General features: G+C 47.3%; 1 protein-coding gene across 1 annotated transcript in view; it reads left to right on the forward strand.

Moving 5' to 3' along the window:
* The first annotated feature begins 3770 nt into the window (after nt 1-3770).
* ZSWIM6 (zinc finger SWIM-type containing 6) overlaps nt 3771-24133 on the forward strand; it is a 159513-nt gene continuing 139150 nt past the window's right edge. Inside the window, exons 1-2 of the mRNA XM_040977586.1 lie at nt 3771-4197; nt 4255-4551. Of these exons, the coding sequence (XP_040833520.1) occupies nt 3771-4197; nt 4255-4551 (724 nt within the window). The remainder of the gene's footprint in view (nt 4198-4254; nt 4552-24133) is intronic.

Raw genomic sequence — 24133 nt, forward strand, 5'->3', positions numbered from 1 at the left:
CACTTGATTTAGTCCCCGGGGGGGGGGGAGGGCTAGACGACGGCTGGCAAAGGGCAATTGTAATTTAGTAATGATTTCTGCGAATACCAGCAATAAACAAACAAAAAACCACCCCCCCCAAAAAAAAACCAAACACCATAAATCCCCTCAATTAGATTGAGCACAAGCACCAGCCAAAGATGACATAACACTGCTTCCTGCTGTCTGGGCTCCCGGGTGTAGCCAACCTCTAAGGAGAATAAACCTCATGGGGTACTTGTGGGCTATGAAATGGATGAGGCATGATCCTAACCCTGAGATTTCCCAGCTAGGACCCCAGAATTCATGGCGCAAGCAAGACAGAACAGATCTGCAAAGCTAGGCAGATGGTCTAAAAGTCACACCAAGTAATGGAGGTGTTAGAGGGCCTGGAGGAGAGATCACACACCCAGGGGGAGGGATCCTTGTCCACACACCCAGGTGGGGCGACCTCCTCCCCGCCCACACACCCCACAGGGGCACTGGCATTCAAGCACATCACTGGAAGAAGAGTAGCAGGTTGACAAGTTGCAAAGGAAGAGTGATGCTGTTGAGGCAGCAGGAACACAGCCTTGTTGAAATACACAGAGTGGAGAGGTCATGTTGGAACACTCTAGAAATACTTCAAGGAACTGGAAGATGTTCCATGGTGCTTTAGCAGAAGTCCAGGCCAGACACCTGGACGTGCTTGAGATCAGCTCTGCGTGTGGATGTCTGCCAGAGTCGTTTAAAGGGCCTGTAGCAAGAGCTTGACACCTCAGAGTTGTAGTTTAGGAAGTCCAGCAGCTGTTGAGGGCGATGTAGAGGAGGAGGGCAACCCGGACACACCAGTGAGGAGGCTCTTGCTGAGAGAGAAGGAGTAATGAACTGTGAGCCAGGAAGAAGGGCTGGGATAAACACAGCAAGCCAAGTGTGGCAGGTGCAGGCAAAGGCGAAAAGGAGACACCCGTGCCGGTCTCGGAGTCCTGTAGCTCACAGGACCGAACGTGCAGGGGCAGAGCCGAACCTGGCTGTGGCGAGAGGTGGTACCTCGGCACTGAGGTGGCCATGGGCATCCTGGTGACCACGAAAAAACGAGTTGAGGGGAGGCACTACCTTGAGAGGGGGTGTGGAATAACTGCGTGGAGTGGGAAGGGGACCAGGAGCAAGCTATAGAATAGGGCGAAGGACAGGGCTAAAAAGGGAGAAACAGACGACCAGGAGACACTGAATGGATGCCTGGCAGTGTCAGGGAAAGGCGGAGCAGGTGGCAGGCAGCATCGCGGAGTACGGAAACAGCCAGAGACAGGCAAGGTGCGGTGCGGGAGCTGGGTGTGTCTTCCAACTAGAAAGTTCAAGTCAATCCTTCTAGGGAAGGGAGACGCCTTACGTCCAGTCTCTATGGTTCATTACAATAGTGGCATCTCTAAACATTAGGACCCTCAGAAGGTGCCCATTTTCCTGTCCAGTGTAAATTAATCTCTACCACGAACACCCCGTGTCACCCCCTCTTCCCCCGCCCGTTGAGGAGACAACCAGCTCGTCATCTTTAACTTTCCAGTTCACCGATTTTGCATGTATAGGTGAGCAAATGCTTAGTAAACCTACACACCCGCACCAGTTAAAACTCCCTCACGAGCTCCATTTTTCAGGACAAAATAGAGACCACAATGTATTTTACTCTACTCTCTCCTCCTATCACCTAAGAGATTCAAAACATTACAAACCCTGTATATATATATATATATATTTTTTTTTTAATCGTTAAAAGAGATCCAGAAATCAAACACACCGAGGAAGGAGACTTGGATTTGCCTGTTAACGAGCTTTCTGCTCTGGGGCCTTTTCCTAGGCATGGAGGAGGTGCCCAGAAAAATCCCGGGCGGATATAACAGAAACATCATGTTAGCAGGAATTTTCCTCGCAAGTGAGGCAGCTGTGCCAAGTCCGCCGACGTCGCGGCCCCAGGGACCCGCAGCCCCAGGCTCGGGACAGAATGAGGTAGGGCTGTAGGTCTCCAAAGCCTTTACTGGAGAAAGCGCCTAAGAGCTCATCTGCCTTTAAAAGGCAGGAAGGAGGGTAGCAGCCTAAGCCTTTAGATATGCGAAAGTGTCAAAGGAGATAGGGACAATGGGACACTATCTCTAACGCTGTTGACAGTAAAAACAGCAGGGGAGAAGGAGGCAGCGTCTCTAACGCGCTCCGGGAGCCTGCAGCTCGCGCGCCGCACCTCCGACCCGGCTCGGCGGGAGTGCGAACGACGTGCTGTCCGCAGCGCTGCCGGCTTCACGGCGGGGCTCGCCTCTCCAGCCCGGCCGGCGTCCCGAGCCTCTCGGCCGCCGCCTGGTCGTCTCCGGACGCCGGCAGAGCCACGGAGAGCGCCGGGACTCGGAGCCGGGTCGCTGTCCAGGGCCAGGCTCCTCCGAGCGGCCTGGGCGCGCCGTCCGCAGCCCGCAGCGTGTGTACTCACAAAGGTGTGTTTGCCTAAACGCACGGCCCAGGTGTCCGCTCCGCCCCGAGCGGGGGGTCTCGGGCCAGGTGTCCGCTCCGCCCCGAGCAGGGGGTCTCGGGCCGACGAGGGCGGCTGGAGCTGTGCGGCCGCGGCGGGCCGAGGCGACGGGCCAAGGCGGCCGGGCTTCCTGCCCTGCGGGGCTGAGGGAGCGCGGAGGGCGGGGCGGCCGGCTCGGGACGCGCGGCCGGTGGCTTCGGGGCAGGCTTACCAGCGCTCTGCGCATTTTCCCTCCTCGCTACCCCTGCACTTGGCCGGCTCCTCGTCCGGCCTCAGCCGCCGGGGGACAGAGCGGGGAGGGCTCTGTACTCGCCGAGCAGCCGGCTGCCCAACACGGGGCGCTGCTTCCCCCCCTGGTCCCCCGCCCGCCCTTCTCCAAGCCCGGATTTCTGCAAAAGTGAAGTGGAAGAGAGCCTGGGTGCGCGGCCCTGCTCCCCGCCTTTGCCGGAGCCTCGGCGGGGAGCGTGTGTGTGTGTGTGAAGTTACCCTGGGCAGGCTGGAAGGGAAGCGGGCGGCCGGGACCGCGCCTCCTCCGCCTTCCTCTCCACCCGCGTCCCCCGGGCTCCATGCCGCATTTCTTTGTTTTGAAAGCGCCTCCTCCGCCCAGAGGCTTTCGCCCCCCGGCGGGCGAGCGGGCGGACGGCGTGGGGTGGTGGTGGTGGTGGCGGCGGTGCGGGTGGAGGTGCGGGTGGGGCCTCGTCCCGTGCGCCCCGACCCCCACTCAGCCCAGGACACCCCCTCTTCCCTGGTAACATCTCCCCGGTTCTCCTCCTCCCCTCCTCCCCGCTGCGACCCACGAGGCGCGCGTCCTCACTTGTCGGACATCAAAGAGAGCCCGGGAACTGGAGGGGCAAGTTGACCAGGGACCCCGACCCCCCTCGAGGAGGCCTGGCCCGGCGGCCCGCCCCCTCCCGCGGGAACCCCGCCCGCGCCCCGCCCCCCGCGTCACGGCGGCCTGACATTCTCGCAAGCCGCCCGGGCACCCGAGCCGGCCGCCCCCGCCGCCCCCGTGTCCGCCGAAGTGCTCTATTTATGTTTCAGCCCGGCGATTTGCATGGGCCCCGCCCCCAGGCCCAGGTTCCCCCTATGGGAGCCCCGCCTCGGCTCCGACGTCAGGCCAGGGGGCCACGCCTCTCGTGTCCGTACAAGGAGCGGCGGGCCCTAGATGGCAGCGTGGCGTCGCGACGGCGTGTGCGTGTCGCGCTTCCTTGTGCCGTTTATAGGGTCCCGGCACTTCCGCTGTCGGGTTAGAAGCGGCGCGGTCATGGCGGAGCGCGGACAGCAGCCTCCTCCCGCGAAACGGCTGTGCTGCCGGCCGGGCGGCGGCGGCGGGGGCAGCGGCGGCGGCGGCGGCGCGGGCGGCGGCTACAGCGCGGCCTGTCGGCCCGGCCCGCGGGCGGGCGGCGCTGTGGCGGCAGCGGCGGCGGCGGCCGCGGCGTGCGGGGGCGGCGCGGCGCTGGGACTGCTGCCGCCGGGCAAGACCCAGAGCCCCGAGTCGCTGCTGGACATCGCTGCGCGCCGGGTGGCCGAGAAGTGGCCGTTCCAGCGCGTCGAGGAGCGCTTCGAGCGCATCCCGGAGCCGGTGCAGCGCCGCATCGTCTACTGGTCGTTCCCCCGCAGCGAGCGAGAGATCTGCATGTACTCGTCCTTCAACACCGGGGGCGGCGCGGCGGGCGGCCCCGGCGACGACGGCGGCAGCGGCCCCGGCGGCTCGGGCGGCAGCGGCGGCGGCGGCGGCGGCGGAGGAGGCGGCGGTGGCGGCGGCGGCGCGGGCGGCGGTGGCGGCGGTGGAGGCGGCGGGGGCTCCTCGTCCTCTCCGGCCGCCACTTCGGCCGCCGCCGCCGCCGCCGCCGCTGCCGCCGCCGCCGCCGCCGCCGCCGCCGCTGCCGCCGCCGCCGCGGGAGCCGGGACCCCGTCGTCGTCGTCGTCGTTGTCGTCGGTCGGGGCGAGCGGGGCGGCGGACGGCGGCGACGAGACGCGGCTGCCCTTCCGCCGGGGCATCGCGCTGCTGGAGGGAGGCTGCGTAGACAACGTCCTGCAAGTCGGTGAGTCACGGGGCGTGTGCGTGTGTGTGTGTGCGAGAGAGAGATGGGGGGGCAGCCGTCTGGCGGCCGTCCGTCCGTCCGTCCGTCCGTCCGTCCGTCCCTGGGGTGGTGGTGGTGGCGGGGGGACGGGGCACGGGCTCTCCTCCCCAGCGGGCTCCGGCCGGGACGGTCCTCGCGAACCCAGAGACCATTTCCTCCCGTCCGGTCTCCGCCCCGTGTCCCCGGACGGGCCCCCGGCGCGAGTGGGAAATGAATCAGCAGGACGCGCCCCTCGGCGGGATCGGCGGGGTGGGTGTCGGCGCCCCCCTGGGCCCCGCGCTCCGGTACCCGCCCTGCTCCCGGGGAGCGCATCCCGGAGGGCGCCGCGCGCCGGGGGTTTTGTTTATTTTTATTATTATTTTTTTCTTGCTGGTGGGGGGTGCGGGCGGCCCGGTGGACGCGGACAAAGGCGCGGGCGGCCGGCCGGGCTCCCGGCGAGGCTGGTGTGGCGGGGCCGTGCGGGGCGGGGGAGGGGGCGCGGGCCGCACTAGACAATGCCGGCCGGGGCCGGCCGGGCCGGGCTGCTCGGCGCTCCCCCCTCTCCCCCTGTCTGTCGCTCGCTCTTTTCTTTCTCTTCCCCGCCCCCCGCGATCTGAGGGGAGGGGAATCCATTTAAAGCCGCTCGGCCGCGGCCGGTGGAGGCCGCTCCTCTCGGGGCTCCGACGGCCTCGGGTCCCCGCGGCGGCCGGCGGGTCCCGGAGGGCTCCACCGGGGCGCCCCGGCTGCAGATACCTTCCCTTTTTGCTCCTCTGCTCCGGCACTCTTCTCTGGAGCAGCCCCGGAGGAGGCAGCAGGCGGCGGGAGCGGCTCGAGCCCGTCTCCGGGGGGACCTCGCACCCCAAGGACGCCCCTTGAGTCAAGGGCGCGCGAGTCCCCGACGGAGCCGCTCGCGTCCCTCCGTTTTGGGGAGCCCTCCGAGCGCCGCGGAGCTGTGTGCGCGCCGGGCTGTGTGCGCGGCGGAGGGCTGGCCCGCAGCTCCCGCGCCCCTCTGCCCGCCTCGACCCGCACTTTGTTCCCCGGTTCAGGTTTATTTGTGCCCTCTTCTATTTTCTGTCACCCTGGGAAAAGGGGAAACCAAACAAAAGAGTTTCTTTATTTCTTTTCAGGGCTTGTAAAGTAGAAGATATTTGACAAAGGCGAGAGAAGGACTTGTGATTTAAAGCTGCACAGCCCTCCTTTCTGACAGAGTTTGCTCAGATACCCAGTTTAAAAGCCGCCCCGGCCCCCGCCCCCATTCTCCCAAATGTGCCTGTGTGCGCGCGCACACGCGCGTGTGTGTGTGTGTGTGTGTGTGTGTGTGTGTGCGTGTGTGTGCGCGCTGTCCAGTTATCTCTTTCAGCCCTAGCGATGGGGGATGTTGGAGGCAGAATGAAAAGAACAATACTGTAGTGAAACTTCCCTCTCCCCGTATTTCCCTCCCGGTTCCAAATGGCGTATTTTCCACCTCCCTGCCACTGTAGTCTGCTCAAAAGGCTGATGAGCAGGGTACCACAATGAATGGGGGATAGGTTTGGGAAGCATCTCTCTGTCTCTTTAATTTTTACATTCGATCTTTTCTTTTTGTAGTCAGTTTTTTTTTCTCTTTGGGAGGAGGGTGGGGGTCTGAGAGGGAAGGCAAGAGAGAATTAAGATTTGTTTTAATCCTGCCTGGTTAATTTGAATTCTAATGCAATCTGCAAACGCGATTTTTTGCATGGTTATTTATTTCCACAGGCAGCCGGCAGTTCCCCAGTGCTACCTTGCCGTCCTCGGCACCCTGTCCTTGTGTCTGGAGCAGGGTGAACCTTTGAGACTTTCTCTTCCCCCTTACAAAATGCCTAATTAGCATTCTTTCAGGTTTCATGCTTTTTTGGGGGGAGCGGTGAGAGGGTTTTTTGTTTGTTTTTGTCTAACTGAAATGGATTGAATCAAATCTAAGAGTTCACTGTGTGTCAAACTAGAGTCTACGAATTTTTATGGCTTGTCTGGCAGTGTCAGAGTACACTCCCCCTCCCCCCACACCCCTCCCGGCCCGTGGGGGACTCTGCGGTGAGAATGACAGGGGAGAAATGACATGGCACATGGGGAGGATTTTGCCTGATTGCATTTTAGCCTGGAATTCACTGTGAAAATAAAGCCAAGGGGAGGTGAATAAAAGATGCAGTCTTCTCTAGGAGACAGACACGCAGCGTGGGCTTTGCCTGCTTTGCCTGCTTGCATCCTGGAAGAGGCCTGCATGAGTGGCTGTCAAAGAAAATAGTAACTTTCTGAATAGTCGGCAGAGGGGAAGGAAGTCCCTGAATGGAGCTGATGTGAGTCCGGGGATGCTTCTGGAAGAGTTGACCACCACTTTGGAAATACTTACATACGTGCTAAACAAGTGCTGTACAAATTGTGGAAAGTATTCTGTTTTCCCTGCTGAGTTGTGCCAATTTCCTTAACTTCCAAGTTGCATTACTTGTTGTGCCAGTAGGCTTAGAGATGGAAGGCTGGCAGCTGGCACTGTGAGAAAAACTTATGACCAGCCTTTTTTTTTTTTCCTGTTTTGTTTTGTCTTTTGCCTCCTTGATTAAGGGCATGGAGATTGGCTAGACTAGCCATCTAATTTAGCTTCAGATGGTGGATTGAATTTATGCACACACCCTAGAAGCTTATTTTACAGTTGTGATTTGAGGTAGATTTTTTTTTTTGTTTGTTTGTTTCAGAACCTGAGACGGGAAAGGACAGTATAGGGTGTTGATAACACCATAATCAATTTTTGTGGTGTTGTGAAAATGCAAGCTTGTTGACACCAGAAGCGTTCATTGGCTTGTGTAGAGATGACTAGGTTACAGCAACAATAGGGAAAGTCTGCTCGTTGGACTTGACTTTCCGTCTGTGCTGTTAGAGGGCATCTGAATATTGTGCAGAACAGTTGTGGCTTGGCAGAAATTACACCCGCTGGTACTTGTGCTTTTTCAGCTCCTTAAAAGAAACTGAAAGCTTTGAAGTGATGCTCTCTGTAAGCGGAGCTGACCCTCAGTTGATTATGGCAAAGTTTTAGAGGCAGTGCCATTAACTCATTTTTTTGTTAAAATGATAGTTTGGAAGGTGTTGACATGTCAGTACTGTTGACTGTTTGGACCAAAGTTCCATCAATAGTTTTCTGAATTTTTGCTTGGGAAAAATTTTGCTTGCTACCTTGGTATTGTCTGGAACTCAAACTATGTAGAAACATGCATATAAATTCAATTGGATTAGAAACAAACGCTCCTGTAGTGCTGAAAACATCACACCATTTTATGTAAGCATCTAAGCAGGATGAATACATTGAATTGGAGGCTGGCAGAAAACTCTTGAAAATATGTCAGAAAAAAAAGAGATGAGCAGCCCAACAGAAAATGCAGAACACATTTGAGACAAAGAAGCACAAATGATTAATAAGTGTGCTGATTTTCACTTTTACATAGACAAGTAAAAATGAGATGTCATTTTCATTTACAATGTTGTAGATGATGAAAAGGATCTACAGCACCCAGAAATTGGGGTTGGGGGAGTGCCTGCCTGCTGCTTGCCATCGTCTTTCTGTGCCATTTCTAGGAATTTCTGGATAAAATTGATATCCTTGCATAAATGGTGCTCATTGCAGCATGGCTTGGAAATGCTGAAAAGCTGGAATCAGTGCCTGGCTTTCTGTTAGGAGGGAAGTGGTTAAGAAGTGTTCAATGTAATGTGATGCAATGGTGAAAAAATATAAAGGATTTATATTTACAAATGAGGAAAGTGATCAGAATGCATCATTGAAACACAGGGCTCAAACTTCATATCAGATGCTGCAGTTGTGTGTGTGTATGTATGAAGATGTCTGGAAGACGCAGGACAGCCAAGTAAACGGACAAGATATTTTACCTTATGTCTGTTTTATGGATGTATTTTTCTAAAACTAAAAAAAAATTGTAATAAAGAAACTTAAGTCATCCTTATGAGTTTTAAAATTTTATTGTTTGTGTTTGCATGTGTTTCTGTGTGTCGAAGTAGGTGAGTGCACGTCCTTATGAAAGCATCATAAAAGGAACATGATTGTTCCTTTTTTGTTGCTGTTTCGAAATACACAGATTCCTAATTTGTGGCTAAATAGCCATTTTAAAGATTTATTTGCCCACTTGAAAGGCAGAGTTAGAAAGAGAGAAAGGATGAGACAGATCTGTCTGCTGGCTCACTCCCAAAATGATTGCAGCTAAGCCAGGCGAAGCCGGGAGCCTGGAACTCCATGGGGTCTCCCACATGGGCCCAGGGGCCCAGGCATGGTCCGTCTTAGGCTGTCAGAAGGGAGCTGGATCAGAGGAGAAGCTGCCAGGATTCAAACCATTGCCCTAGTGGTATGCCCAGTGCCTGCCTCCTAAATAGTCACTTAAAAAGTCATGAGTGTTTAAGCGAAACCAGTCTTTCTATTGTATGATGTATAAGGAGATTAGTTTTAATAGAACTTTGGGTAGTTACTTTTCTGGGGTCTAGGGGGGCAGTTGTCCAGATTTCTAACACTTTGGCAAGCATAGTCTTACCATCTTTTCAGATTCATAATTGAACATTTTGTGTCTTTTAGGAGTGACAAGGCAGTAAAAGGAAATTGGTACTAGAATGAATATGAGTAAGAGTCTCAACACATTGACCTGCTCTCTGAGCATTTCAAATTCTTCACAGATCAGAGATCACTATATAAAGATGATATTTTAAATGGACTTCCAGAATTATTTTGATTGATTGATGATGGTACATTTCATTGACTATTTTTCAAGGTTAACATAATACAGAACAATTTTGAACTGGATCCTACATTTTTTTTTGCGTTTGACTTTTGCAATAGTACCCAAAGGAACTTTATTTATTTTTTTTTAAAGATTTATTTTTATTATTATTATTATTTTTTTATTGGAAAGGCGGATATACAGAGAGGAGAGACAGAGAGGAAGATCTTCCATCCGATGATTCACTCCCCAAGTGAGCGCAACGGGCCGATACTATGCCAATCCGAAGCCAGGAGCCTCTTCTGGGTCTCCCACGTGGGTGCAGGGTCCCAAAGCTTTGGGCTGTCCTCCACTGCTTTTCCCAGGCCACAGGCAGGGAGCTGGAAGGGAAGCGGGGCTGCCGGGATTAGAACCGGCGCCCATATGGGATCCCGGGTGTGCAAGGCGAGGACCTTTAACCACTTACGCCACCGCGCCGGGCCCAGGAACTTTAATTTTGACACCAGCCCTATATGTTTGATTTATTTATAGTTGATTTTTAGTGCATTTGTTGTATTTATTGGAAAGGCACAGAGGGCGAGAGAGACAGATGTAGACATAGACACAGGCCTCCCAAAGTGTGGTTTGCTCACTGCTGCACAGTCAGGACAGAGCCAGGTTGAGCCAGGAAGGTGGAATTCAATGCCAGTTGTTCACATGGGTGCCTGGAACCCAGTGTGTTGAGCCATCACCTGCAGACTCCCTTGGAGCAGGAGATCTGGGTTTGAACGTGTGGGCACGTCAGTGGAAGTCACAGTGACATCTTAACCACTGAAGCAAACGGCAGATGCTACAGTCAGTTTTGTAGTTTTTTCAGTTCCTGATAACTCCTCAGCATTGTTTTGAGGAAAGTTAAAAAATTCAGTTTTAGGTGAAAAGTACTTAGAATTTGGTGTGATAACCCTTTTCTGGGGTGTTATTCTAGTGTAGTGTCAAGTATTAGACAAAAGGCTTTTTGTAGCCCAAGCATGTTAATATTGGAAAGTCGAACTGTGGATTTGGTTAAGCAAATGTTTTGACGTTTTTACCTTTGCTTCAGTCTTGAATTTCTTGCTGAAAGCTTGTGTTATGAGCACCCCCTTGGGTGAAAAAGTCCATCACTCTTTTCCCTCCATTTTGCATTGGATTTCTTCCCTCCTGCAGATGTGAGACTTTGATGCCCGCCTTTTTAAGAATTTCGGATGCAATAAGAATTGGCAACTAATTGGACAGTTCAAGTCGTCATTGTAGTAAGCAAACCCTTGATAATTTTGAGAGTGTTTATTTTGTGCTGCGTTTCGCAATGGGTTGCTATCTCAAGTCTTAACTCTAAATGTTTTACAGACCAGCATCTCTTCACACTCAGGGTAAGGGTTTGGTTAGGGCCTTGGTGCAGTGCCTCGATTAACTCATCTTTCCGCCCCCCCCCCCCCCCAGGTGGTAGGATTCTATGTAGGCACAGGTTCCTGTTCTGGCTGCTCCATCTCCAGTACTGCCCTCCGTAGCTTGGGAAAGCAGTCTAAGATGGCTACAGCCTTGGGACCCTGCATCCATGAGGGAAGAAGCTCCTGGCTTCTGGCTTTGAATTGGCTCAGCTCCAGCTGTTGTGGCCACTTGGGGAGTGAATCAAGTGATGGAAGCTCTTTCTCTTTCCTTCTGTCTGTAAATATGCCTTTTGAGTAAAAATAAAGTCTCAAAAAAAGTTTGGTTTCTTAAGAATGTGTGGTTTCAGTTAGCAATGTGTTCAGTCAACAAGATGGCAGTGCAGGAATGGCATGTTCAGTCAGCTGTCCCGTTTAAGCATTACATGACTGGATCCTCACTGTTTCCACATACTTACATGATTTGTTGGTGTTAAGCTAGAAGTTTTCTTCAGTGACGCAAAATAAATTTGATACTTTATTGTGAGAAGTATGGTAAAATGTACATATGATAAATTTGTTTTATCTTCAGCATTTTAGAAGGGAAGTCATTAAATTCAAGATTTGAGTTAAACTAGTGGGACAAATTTCATAGAAAAGAAAGCAAACAGGTAAATATAAATCTATTAGAAACAAAAACAATTTGGAGAAATATTTAAATTTAAAAAATTTTTGAGTCAGACAGGGTTTGGGATGGATGGGGGGAGGAGCGAGAAAGGAAGATAGGAAATTCTTGGTTGGGCTGGTTCATTCTGAAGGTGGCTACGGTGGTCAGCCCTGCACCAGGCTGAAGCCAGGAGCTTTGTCTGAGCCCCCAACACGGGTGGCCTGGACCCAGACACTTGAACCACCTTCCAATGTTTTCATGTCATTAGCAGGGAGCTAGACTGAAAGTGAAATAGCTGGGGCACAAACCAGTGCTCGTAGGTCCAGCCGGAGTTGGCATTACCATGTATGCCACAGTGTAGGCCTCTAGACAGTCTTTTAAAACATGGTAATCTATGTGAAACTCACAAAACTACCTTAGTTACTTTGTAAGCTACTGTATTTTAAGAAATGGAGATTATTCACAGTAAAAAGCCCAACTGAGTTTTCATGGCTTGTTAATTTTTTGACATGAATATTTGGGGAATACTTTAAATTTGAAAACATGAGTGTTTCCTCCTCAGCATCCTTCTGAGGAACCAGTGTCAGTAAGTTGGAGAAATGTCCCATAGTCTTGTGGTATGCACAGGCACTATTTCTCAGTCCCAGCCAAATTCTCAAAAATGGTGTGTTGTTTAAATTTATTGAGGGAACAATCCAGGGTATTTAAAAACCAATTTATCTCTCGTTTTAGTTTTTGTTACTTGATAAATGTATGTGATCTTCAATTCTTTGAAAGGAATAATGCCTCAAAAATTTTTTTCATCTAGAAAGATCTAAAATTTTGGCAAGAATGCAGTGTAGAATCTGCTTGTCATTTAGATCTCAGATGATTGAAAGATTGACTCTCAGTTGGTAGTGAACTGTTGTTAAGGCCATGCTTAATGTTACATGTCTGTGGAATTCTTAAGTGGATTAGTTTTGTGCCAGCTAATACATGTATATATTTTCATTGAGCACAAAAGGAGACAAATGAACTCAGGTGAAGTTTCAAGTGTCACCATCCTCAAATGTTCTCTATTGATCTTTGGTGTACTAATGCATTGTTTCATCTCCTAAAATATATTTAGAAGAGAAAGCTGTGTTGATAAATAAAATATCCTTGCTATATTATGACTGTTAGTCTGCTTTCAGAGTGATGTTTTAGAGAAGAAAAAAAGTGCCATTGATGTCAGCTTTTCTCATGTTGCTGGTGGGAAAGCTGAGGCCTGAACATGTCAAGCCAGTTGTCCACAGTGGTGGAGTAGCCACTGGTTTCCCGTTGAATGGACTGGCTTTCTGTTTGCATGCAGTACTGGTCAGCTTCAGAAATCAGAACCAAGGATGTCTTGAATATAGATTAAATAGACCATTGGAGATGTTGTTCAACTAGCATTTCGTTGACTGTTAGACTACACTTTAAGGGAGCATTTAATTTCAGGTCAAATTCTTTTTTTTCTCTCTTAAAGATTTATTTATTAATTTTTTAAATTACAAAGTCAGATATACAGAAAGGAGGAGAGAAAGAGAGGGGAAGATTTTCTGTCCGATGATTTACTCCCAAAGTGAGCACAACAGCCAGCACTCTGCCGATCTGAAGCCAGGAGCCAGGAACTTCCTCCAGGTCTCCCACACGGGTGCTGGAACCCAAGGCTTTGGGCCGTCCTCGACAGCTTTCCCAGGCCACAAGCAGGGAGCTGGATGGGAGGTGGAGTTGTCGGGATTAGAACCTGTGCCCATATGGGATCCCAGCACATGCAAGGCGAGGATTTTAGCTGCTAGGCCACGACACCGGGCCCCAGGTCAAATTGTAATGGTAGTTTAAGTTCAGCAGTGAACTTGACATGCTAAAAATGAGATAATATAAAACATTGTAGATAATTTGAAACCTGGAGGAATATTACAAGACTCAAGTTCAGGAAACATTAGGATTGTTAATTGTATAAAAGTATTAAGCTTGTGTGTTAGTGATATATGAGGATACCTATGTAGCAAAGACAAAAATATTTTGCAGAACAACATAAGTGTTAGTGCCCAGTAAGAGGTTTGACCTGACTTTAGGGCATTTCTGAAAACCTGTTCAGGAGGTTTGTATACATCTTATTACTCTGTCTGCATTTCTCCCCCTCATCACAAATGAATGCCATAGCTACTACAATCCTGCAGGATGGATGTCCCTAAAACAAGAGTGCATTTTTAGATACATTTAATTGATGCAGCCTTGACACTTTCATAATCTCATTGATTTTTAAAGCATTTTCATAGAATGTGGGATGATGGAGAAGCTGGACTGATTTATGGTGGTACTTTTTAAAAAAAGATTTATTTGCTTTTGTATATCTGACTTTGTAATAAAAATAGGAGGAGAGAGAAAGAAAGATCCTCCATGCGATGATTCACTCCCCAAGCGACCACAACAGCTGGAGCTGAGCTCGATCCAAAGCCGGGAACCAGGAGCTTCTTTTGGGTCTCCCATGCAGGTGCAGGGTCCCAAGGCTTTGGGCCGTCCTCGACTGCTTTCCCAGGCCACAAGCAGGGAGCTGAGTGGGAAGTGGCACCTGTATGGAATCCTGGCACGTGCAAGGCGAGGACTTTGCCTGTTAGGCTACTGTTCTGGGCCCACTGTTTTGCTTTTAATTTGAGAGGCAGGGAGAGAAAGAGCTCAAGAGAGAGGATAAAAGCAATCTGATTGTACTTGACAATTTCTGTAACAGCTGGCCAGGCCAGTGCCAGAAGCTGGGAACCCAGTCTGAGCCCTCGGCTTGGGTGACAGGGACGTGCCTACCTGAGCTGCCATCTGCTGCCTTCTGGGCAGTGCTCAGAACAGGAAGCTGGGATCTAAAGCAAGGCTGGTAGTGGACCCTGTGCAGGATGTATGCATCCCAGCCAGTGTCCTGACTGCTGTTCCAAGTGCCTGCCTTGTATGTGGTTCTTCATGCTGTCTTGTAGCTTTCTCCTCCCTCCTTCCCCAAATATCACTCGTGTAATTTTTGTCCGATGGGCCTTCAGCCAATACAGCTGATCGGTCTTACCATGATTGTGGTTTATACTTTATCTAGAGTGATGAAGCTGAGCACTGAAATGACTGGTGGCTGCTTTATGTTCATGATAGAATTAAGAGTCACTTGGGGTCAGGAAATGATAGGAAAAATCAGGAAAAGTAAATACCTACCAAGAGTATATTCCACTTCATCCCCTATAGTTGTCCCCTCCTCCCAAGTCCCAAGCTGAAGCCAGACCTCTGTCTTCCAGCTGCTGCTTAGCTGCTATTTTTAGCTTGGCCTTACATCAGGCTGGCCCCAGCCCATGGTGGCACAGGGCCAGCACACTGGGAGACTGCTGACAAATGTCAGAAATGTAACTTTTTACTCAAATTGAGATAAGTTTCAGATCTATTTCATACTAGGGTGTTATGCTCATAGAATATGCATTTTAAAGGAATGGTATAGATCTTATAGTAGTAATCATGCTAACACATAGCATATAGTTTATTTTCAGTGGGAGAAAGATTTAAGCATTGTCTTATCAGATCAGACATGAATTTTGTGGTGGCATCAAGAAGCATGAAATTTGCTTGATTTATTTACTACACCTTGGGCACTTTAAAAAACTGCCTTTATTCAATTTTGGAGTCTCAACTAGCTTATATAGTTATAAGTGCCATTAGACTGAAAACAATGTACAGTGTGTTTTCACGAATTGTCAGTGTTCATGTGGTGAACACACGTGTGTGTATGTCTGTGTAGGCTTGCTCTAATAAAGTAGTATGTTTAAGAAGGGTTAGAATTGTATAGTTCAGCAAGATTTTGACTGAAATACCTCTATCTGGGTCTAGGTTGTTTGAAAAAATAATTTTTAAAGATTAATTTATTTGAAAGGCAGGTTTATGGAGAGAAGGAGAGACACAGAGAAGTTTGCCATCTGCTGGTTCACTCCCCAGATGGCTTCAGTTTACTCCAGAGCTGAGTGGATCTGAAGTTGGGAGCCAGGAGTTTCTCCTGTATTTCCCACATGGGTGCACAGTCCCACAGCTTTGAGCTCTAGGCTGGTTTCCCAGGCCACAAGCAGAAAGTTGGACCAGAAGTGGATCACCCGGACACAGCGCTGGCTCCTTGAGTCACAGATACAGTGACATGAGGAGAGCTCCTAGCCACTGATTTACTTCTGAAATGCCTGTAATTGGTAGGAGTGGTTAGAGGCAAAAGCTAAGAAGCAAGAATTCAATGTACTTCTCTCTTTTTGGTGGGGGCCCAGCTAGTTGAACCATCAACCCCACTGCCTCCCAGGTTCTGCATTGGCAGGGAATTAGAACAAGGACCAGGTATTGTAATGTGAAATATGGACACTTTTTTTTAAAAAAAGTATTTTTATGGGAAAGGCATTTACATATATAGAGAGAACAAGTGAGAGACATCTTTCATCTGCTAGCACACTTCCTAAATGGCTGCAACATCTGGAGCTGAGCAATTTGAAGCCAGGAGCCAGGAGCTTCTTTTGGGTCTCCCATGTGGGTACAGGGTCTCAATTCTTTTGGGGTATCCTCTGCTGCGTTCCCAGTCTGTAAGTCAGGGAGCTGGATGGGAAGAGAAACAGCGGGGATGTGAACTGATACCCTATGGGATCTTGGCGCTTTGTCGGGGAGGATTAGGCAATTGAGCCATTGTGCCAGATGAAAGATGTGGACATCCTAACTGCTAGGCTAAATTGCCCAGCTAGGTGTAGATTGTACACACTGTATAGCCAGTATTTTATGTAGTCTGTTTTTGCAAACTGAGTTTTAAACTTGGATACTACATGTGAATTTAAAAACTTGATTATTTATTGTAAAAAAATCCAGTATATGTTTTTCTTGAAGAATATTGGGAAGGAGTAAAAAGAGCATCTCCACATGTGCTTGTATCTTTGGATGGGACTTGCCTGTGTGGTGTTTCTTCACATTGGCAAGCTCTGAATGTGTTAGGGATGACTGATGGTATACCTTGGACTGCACTGAATGGGAATGGAAGCAGTGATTATTCACTCATTCAGTGGAGAGTGGTCTAATGTGCTGAGATCTGTTGGATAACAGGAGAACATGCAGTTAGTGTATTGATCTGACATTCTTCTTAAGATAGCTTAAAATAACTAGAAATAGAATCAAATTGATTTCTGTTTCATTTTGTCTTTAAGATAATTATTGAATGAATTTTGCTGAATTCACTTGTGAAAATAAAGCTTAAGCTGAGGGATTTAATGAAAGGTGAATTGCTGGTAGAGTAGCTCACACAAGACAGATGTTTCAGAGTTTACATTTTTATGTCACAAGGTGGAAGTGCTTGGATTTGGGTAACATCAAGTTGGGCAGTTTGCTGATACTGATCCAAGAATGTTTTTTAAGGGTGAAAACCAAGATTTTATTAGGAAATGTCTTAGGTATAGGGTAGCAAGTGTATTGAACCTGTATCACAATATAATCTTGGGTTGTTTGCAGTTATGAGAGTAATTTTTCCTCTTGATTTGTCTTTTGAATTGTATAGGCTGGAGCTTGGAATCCAGTTCTTTTAAGAAGTCTTATTTAATGAATCTGGAATATTGTATGGTGTGGAGATAATTCTGTAAAAATGTGGAATGGTAGACCGGACTCATTCTGGGTTTCGTAGTAAATTCAGGGCAGTGTTTCCCCTAGTGGAATAGGTATATGTTCTGAAATTCTACAAGGGAGTGTTGGGCAGACTAACCTGGGCCTTTTTCTTGCTCTCAAACTTGAGAATGTAACTGAGGAACTCATCTGTAGTGTAATAAGGAAAAGAAATGAGGGATTGCTTCTTAGGAGAGCTTGCAGTGTCAGATTCTTTTCAGGATTACACATTGCTAAGCATATCTGATGGAGGCAGCATTGAGTCATGGATTCAACACAAATATTTTGCCTTGTACGGAGTTAGCATTTTGAGTTTCCCCTTGTTTCGTAGGTATTTCTAGTCTTTTTCAGATTATAGATCATTTAAATACAAAGTTCTGTTTTGGAGTAAAAGATGAGTTTCCTGAAATAATTTACACTGGCCAATTTTAAACTCAGGCCGTCCCACTATTACTGGTGTCAGTGTAGTATGTGCATAATAGACCTTCAAGTGCATTTGGATGGATTATGTTCTACACTAGTCCTGAAAGTGTTTGTATGAAATTTTGATTGGAAAAAAAGCCACAAATCATAATTTTGATTTGGTTTTTTGAATTAGAGTTTCTGTAACTTAATTTTAGAGTAAGTTTTTAAGTAGAAATAGGGCCATTTGAATAGTAGGTTGGTTATGGTAACAAATTTATTGTCATCTGTACTTTTTAAAAGGTACTGTGTGCAGTAATCAGCTTTTTGCTACTGTACTGCATTACCTGACATAGGTTGGAGATACAGAGAAAGGTTTTATTTAGGTCACAGTGTTACAGGTTATAAGTCCAAGAAAGCATATTACAGGCCCTGGTGAGAGTTCTACTCTGCCCCCACCATCTTGACGGTACCATCTCATGGTGGATTACAGTGATAGAGGCATTGCAAGAGAGCAGGGAGCGGGGGAGCTAGCAGTGACCTCTTCATTCCATCAAGTAGAACGAGCTGCCTGTGCTGGGTTTGCTTCTTGTATACCAGCATTTTGTGAGAAGTCCATTAATTCCTTCTTAGGGAGAGCCCCCAGTGCCCAGGGACCTACCGGTAGGCCTGCGTTCTTCAAGCACATACCACCTCACTGTTGCCTCTCTAGGGAACACGTCTTAAACACTTGGACTTTTGGGGGTCCTAACCATGATACCAGGTCAGGTTTCCTTTTTTTTAAAAAAAAATCTCTTTTGATGGGATTTGTTCTTCGAAATTTCTAACTTGTTGATAGTAATGCAACCAAAAAGCTATTCTGAAAGCAGTTTATTAGATAATTCTTGAACAGGCAGTATTTGGATGTTTGTGTATACGACACTATTTTTGGTTTCCCTAGGAAAATAGCTCTCTATTGTTAATGCTGCTGAGGGATTAAGAGATTGCCTTTTCTTTGTACTTGGTATTTCACCTTTAAAAGGAATTGGAAAACTAAATTTTATTTTTTTTTTCTAAGCTTTCCACCACATGACTTGGAAAGCACATATATTCAGAACATTGCTTAAGGTCTTGCACAAAGTGAAGCGACACTAGTCATCAATAGGAATGGTTCCTTAAACTGGTCTACAAAATGTTTATGGCTTTCCCGTGAGGTAGAATTTAAGACTTAATCTTGCATAAAATGGGGATTTACCAAAGCAGTTTTGAGCAGTGATTAAACAGTAGGACTATGCTGTCGGTGCTTAAAGCCTGAGAGGCTTGGGTTAGCCCGGTAGTTGGGGACTGCAGTTTGTTGTTTGCCTAGTCCGTCTTGGGGTGGACCTCTTTTCTGGACAACGGCCTCTCATGCTTTAAGTGTTATAGTTTGGACAGGGAGGTCTGTGGTCACTCTGACTCTCTATCTTGCTTCCCAGAAGAAGAGGACAAGAAATAAATAGCTTTAGAGTTAGTACTGTGTGTGTGTGAGCTTGTGTATGTGCGTGTAGGGAAAGCAAGAGAAAAGGAGGAGAAGGAGTTTGGGGCTGAGTGGACATTTTTGGCTTATCTCTGTTCTTTATGAGTAGGCTTCTCTTTGCCTGGGTTTTTATTGAGACCAAAGGAAGCACCTAGGGCAGTCTAGTCTCCCTGAGTTGGATGTTTCCTCTTTTTTTCCTCTCAGTCTGAAAATACATAATTTTTATTTCTTATTTGAAATTAGAAAGTTTTATTTAGCATGTGTTGGTATTATTACAGATCTGTACACATTCTTGCATCTTAGATTGGTGTTCACGACTACTTGTCATTTTACTCTTTGGAGTTAAAGCTTTTAAAAGAGTGTATTGTGTTGCTTGCCCATCACGTAGCATGAGCTTGGAGGCGATGCCTGAGCGATCAGGAGGCTGCAGTCTTTGTTGTGTGTCATCTTACTGCTCTATGTCCCTAGGCAGGTCATTTACTGGTTGGGAACATCCTGAAGTTCTTACAAAATAGAAATAATTATACCTCTGTCACTTCTTTTTAAGTTTTATTGTATTTGAGAGGCAGATTTTACAGAGAGAGAAAGAAAAAAGAGAGAGAGGTGTTCCATCTGCTGGTTCACTCCCCAAATGGCCACAGTGGCTGGAGCTGAGTTGATCCGAGGCCAGGAGCCAGCAGCTTCTTCCAGGTCTTCCATGTAGGTGCAGGGCCTCAAGGACTTGAGCTGTGCTTTGCTGCTTTCCCAGGCCACAAGCAGAAAGCTGGATCAGGAGTGGAGCATTCGGGGCACCAAGCAGTGCCCATATGGGATGCCAGCTGCATAGGTGGAGGATTAATGCACTGTATCACCACACTGATCTTTACCTGTATCGTCATTATCCTTACCTGTAACAGCTATTATGAGGCTGTTGAGGGCTGCATGAAAGTATTTGAATTCTAAATAGTTATGTATAAAGGAAATATGTTACTGTGAAACAGTTCTCCAGTTCTACCTATTTTCTTCCACTTACTCTGATTTGTTTCTCAGGTTTTAAAAATCTTTCCAGAAGCCTTGCCATTCTCATGTTGATTTTGTAATTAGAGAAGGGAAGGGGTTTTAAAAAATATCTCACTAAGTTGTACTGCCATACTAATTTTTGTTCATTTAAATTTTCCAGAGATTATTTTTTTGCCTGGAATTGATTGCAGTTTTGTTTGTTGCCTTAGCTAGTGCAGTTGCATGGCACGTGTTCTTCAACAAGCCGTGTCGCCGCCTGCGTGCATGGCTCCTTGTTTTTGATGCTGAAGATGATTGACTTGCTTGCACTTGGTGCTGTGGAATTCTGAAAACAGAAAGAGGATAACTCAGGTCAGTTGTAAGGTATCCTGGAGAGACTGAGTCATTGGTAGGTTAGTCTAGTCATTTGGCGTTTGGTTTCTGGGGCTTTCCTCAGTATTTACCTGGGCAGGAGGAGGATAGGACGTGGTACACAGTTCCCAGTTTCAGATAGCATTCCTGCATGACACGGAGCTGAGCTCTGCATTCTCATCATGAAGACTTAGGTCAATAAGTGAAGAGTTGTTGTACACTTCCCCCTTAATTTTAAAGATTTACAATAAAATTTTTCAGAAAAGTTACTTTACGTAAAATTTTGAGAGCTTATGGGGGCACTGATGTATTTTTTTCCAAGTCCTGATTTTGGATGTTCTCCTAAGTTCTTGCCTTTAAAAGTTGCGATGGTACTACTTGGACTACCTATTCCACATTCTTTTCTAGTTAATCAGTTTAATGTCTAAAGTGAAGTTAATACTGAGATAGCTATGACTTTTTTTTTCCCTTTTGTGACCTTTTAGTGGCTTTCTGCACTTCCTAATTTGTACCATAGAACTTTTTTTCTTTTTCAATTCTACATGGTGTTAATGTGTGTAAGTGAACTTCATGTAAATCATTGGAGTGTTAGTGGTGGGTGGGCATTTAGTATACTGGTTAAAACATTGGTTGGCACAGTGTCCTTCCTCTCCTGGTGGAGTGCCTAACTTTGAGTCCTAACTTCTCTTGTGATTCCAGTTTTCTGCCAATGTACACCCTGAGAGGCAGCAGGTATGCCCCAAATGCTTAGATGCCTGTCTTCCATTTGGGGGCCCTAAACTGAGTTCTGGGTTCCTGGCTGTGACCTGGCTTGTTGCAGGCATTTGGGGGGAGTAAATCAGTGGATGAATGACGTATTTTTGTCTCTATGCTTTTCAGAATAAACTTGTGAATGTTGAGGTAGAGATAAATTCTTAGCCAGGTGACTTAATCCATACTCACCCTCTTGTAGAATCATCCACTGGCTTCACTCAGAGAACTGAAGTTATTCATGGATTACCAGGCTCAGCAAGGTCAAGCCCTGATCCCCGTCTCTCTCCTGCACAGTGCTCTTTGCTCTCAAGCTGTGTTCAAGCTATCCCATGACAAGTGGGATCTCTTCATTATATCACCTGCTTTTAAAATTTTATTTCATTTGGGCCCGGCGCGGTGGTGCAGTGGTGAAGGTTCTTGCCTTACACGCCCGGGATTCCATATGAGCGCCGGTTCTATCCCGGCAGCCCCGCTTCCCTTCCAGCTCCCTGCCTGTGGCCCGGGAAAGCAGTCGAGGACAGCCCAAATTGGGACCCTGCACCCGTGTGGGAGACCCAGAAGAGGCTCCTGGCTTCGGATCGGCATAGCATCGGCCGTTGCGCTCACTTGGGGAGTGAATCATCGGACGGAAGATCTTCCTCTCTGTCTCTCCTCTCTGTATATCTGCCTTTCTAATTAAAAAAAATCTTTAAAAAATTTTATTTCATTTTTATTGGAAAGGCAGATTTACAGAGACAGGGAGAGATGGAAAGATTTTCCATCTGCTAGTTCGCTCTCCAAGTGACTGCATTGGCCACAGCTCAGTCAATCCAAAACCAGGAGCCTGGATCTTTTTCCTGGTCTCCTGTGTGGGTGCAGGATCCTAAGGCCTTGGGCCGTCCTCTGCTGCTTTCCCAGGGTACAAGCAGAGGAGCTGGATGGGAAATGGAACAGCTGGGATGTGAACTGGTGCCTATATTAGTGATTCTGGTGCCTGCAAGGCGAGGATTTAGTCACTGAGCTATCATGCAAGGTTCACCAGCTGCTTTTTTTAAAGCATTGCTGTGGGCAACTTACCTTCTTGAGCGTACTTGAAGGATACCTCTCACATCCAGCTTTGTGACCTCAATAATGGGTATATGGTTGATTTATGATGTAGTACCTTTTATGTTTAAAAATTTAAAGAATTCGTTTTATAGGCAGTTAGCAGCAAGGAGAGCAAATGAACAAGAGGGCGTGTTCTACTGGTCACTCTTTAGATACCTGCAGTAGCTGGCCAACTGAAGCCAGGAGCCAGGGGCTTAGCCAGAGTTCTCATTACATGGTGAGAACCCAGCTGCTGGAGCCACCCCTGTTGCTGTCAGGATTTGCATTAGCGGGAAGCTAAAGTCAGGAGCTGGAGCTGAGAAACAGATCCACACCGACTCTGACATAGGCAGTGGATGACTTCTCTAGGCTCAGGGCTTTTCCTGCTTTCTTCTCAGAGCTGATACTAGCTGGGTTGAAGAGGACTTTCCTTCTTTGTGGAGTTCAGAGGAAGAACATATAGAGGAACTATTAACTAAATTGTAAACTATCTGCGTGAATAAGATAATCAAATCTGATTTAGTGTAATGATTTTCAAGTGTAAGAGCATTTTTATAGTTAAGTTAGCATGTTTGTCTCAAAATGCTTCATTAATAAAATGCATTTTGGTGTCACACAAAAAAGGCATTACTAATTTGGCCTGGAACACTTACTGTTTTCACTTTCATCGGTTCCTTGGTGTGGTGGAAGGCTTGGTGGTAATGTATACAGGAAGTATTTCAAAGAGAAGGTAGCAGAAAGCTGAGTGAGGTATTAAGATGCGCACAGCTGTGCTGCTTCTGGGTTGTGTGAGCAGCCTGGTTGATGGAGAGCTGCTGCAGGATGCTGAGGTGTTGCAGCCTGAAGGCCTTCGAACTAGTACTGGAAGACTTAGAATTTCCTTCCTCTCTGTATGTGTGTGTGTGTGTTTTAAGGAACCTTCTCTGTTTTCAGGTAGGGAAATGTTAGGTTTTTTTCCAGACAACATCAAGGGTCATTGGATGCCCACATGCTTTTCTTGTGCCTCCCTTCTCGAATTAGTGAACTGCCTATGTGTGTGTATATAGCAGTCTTTGTAGCTTTTTATGTAGACTTCATAGTTAGAAGTTAGAAAGTTTATATGACTTGTCATAATGTTAGCGTTTTATCTTATGGATGCATATGTGTTTGGTTACTTGATTTGTGAAAGGTATCTTATAAAAATCCTGTGTTTATACAATTGAAATCCTGAGTAAGCGCTTCTTTTTTTTATGATGAAGTTATGGGGTGGGTAATTACTCTCTAGAGGGAATGGCTCAGAATGAAATAACTGTATGCCTAATGTGTGATTTGACACCAGCTGTATTAAAGTCCCAAAGGTATGTAATTATCTCATTGATCTTGCACATATACACAAGTACAATAATGTTTGTGACAATAGTTTTATGTGCAGAACAAAGCTCACTTTATGATAAGGAATCATTTTTAAAATTTTTATTTTTTTATTTTTAATTTTATTGTTTATATTTTATTTTATTTTTGATTGTTATTTTGAGGGACTGGAAGGCTTGGTATTAGATGCACCAGTTCAGTCCTTCTATATAATTTTGATTCATACATTGCTTGACTCTAGAACTAAGACTACACCTGAGTTTCAGGTATTAAGAATAGGGGATTTTTCAGAGCTCCATGTTTACAATTTATGATCTGCATTTTTACTCACTGACTTGTTCCATTCCCTGCCCTTATACTATTTTTGTCATCGCTGTGTTATTTAAAGGCAAGACATGTACTTTAGTTTTCTACTGAAAGTGAAAACTGCAGTCTATTTAGATTTTTAGTTATACATAGATTATTTGGTCTCCTTTTACAGATCATAAAGGAAGAATTGTTGATTTGTTTGTACACTGATTTGCCCTCTCTAATTTATATTTAATGCAGTATTAAAATAATTTTAGGGCCTGGTGTGATGGTTTAGTGTTTAATTCCTTGTCTTGTAAAGCACCGTGATCCCATATCGATGCTGGTTCATGTCCCAGCTGCTCCACTCCCCATCCAGCTTCCTGTGGCCTTGGAGGGCAGCAGAGGATGGTCCAAAGCCTTGAGTCCCTGCATTCGTGTGGAATACCAGGCTCCT

This window comes from Ochotona curzoniae, unplaced genomic scaffold (genome assembly GCF_017591425.1).
Source record: "Ochotona curzoniae isolate NIBS_2020 unplaced genomic scaffold, NIBS_Ocur_1.0 contig_2754, whole genome shotgun sequence".
Lineage (NCBI taxonomy): Eukaryota > Metazoa > Chordata > Mammalia > Lagomorpha > Ochotonidae > Ochotona > Ochotona curzoniae.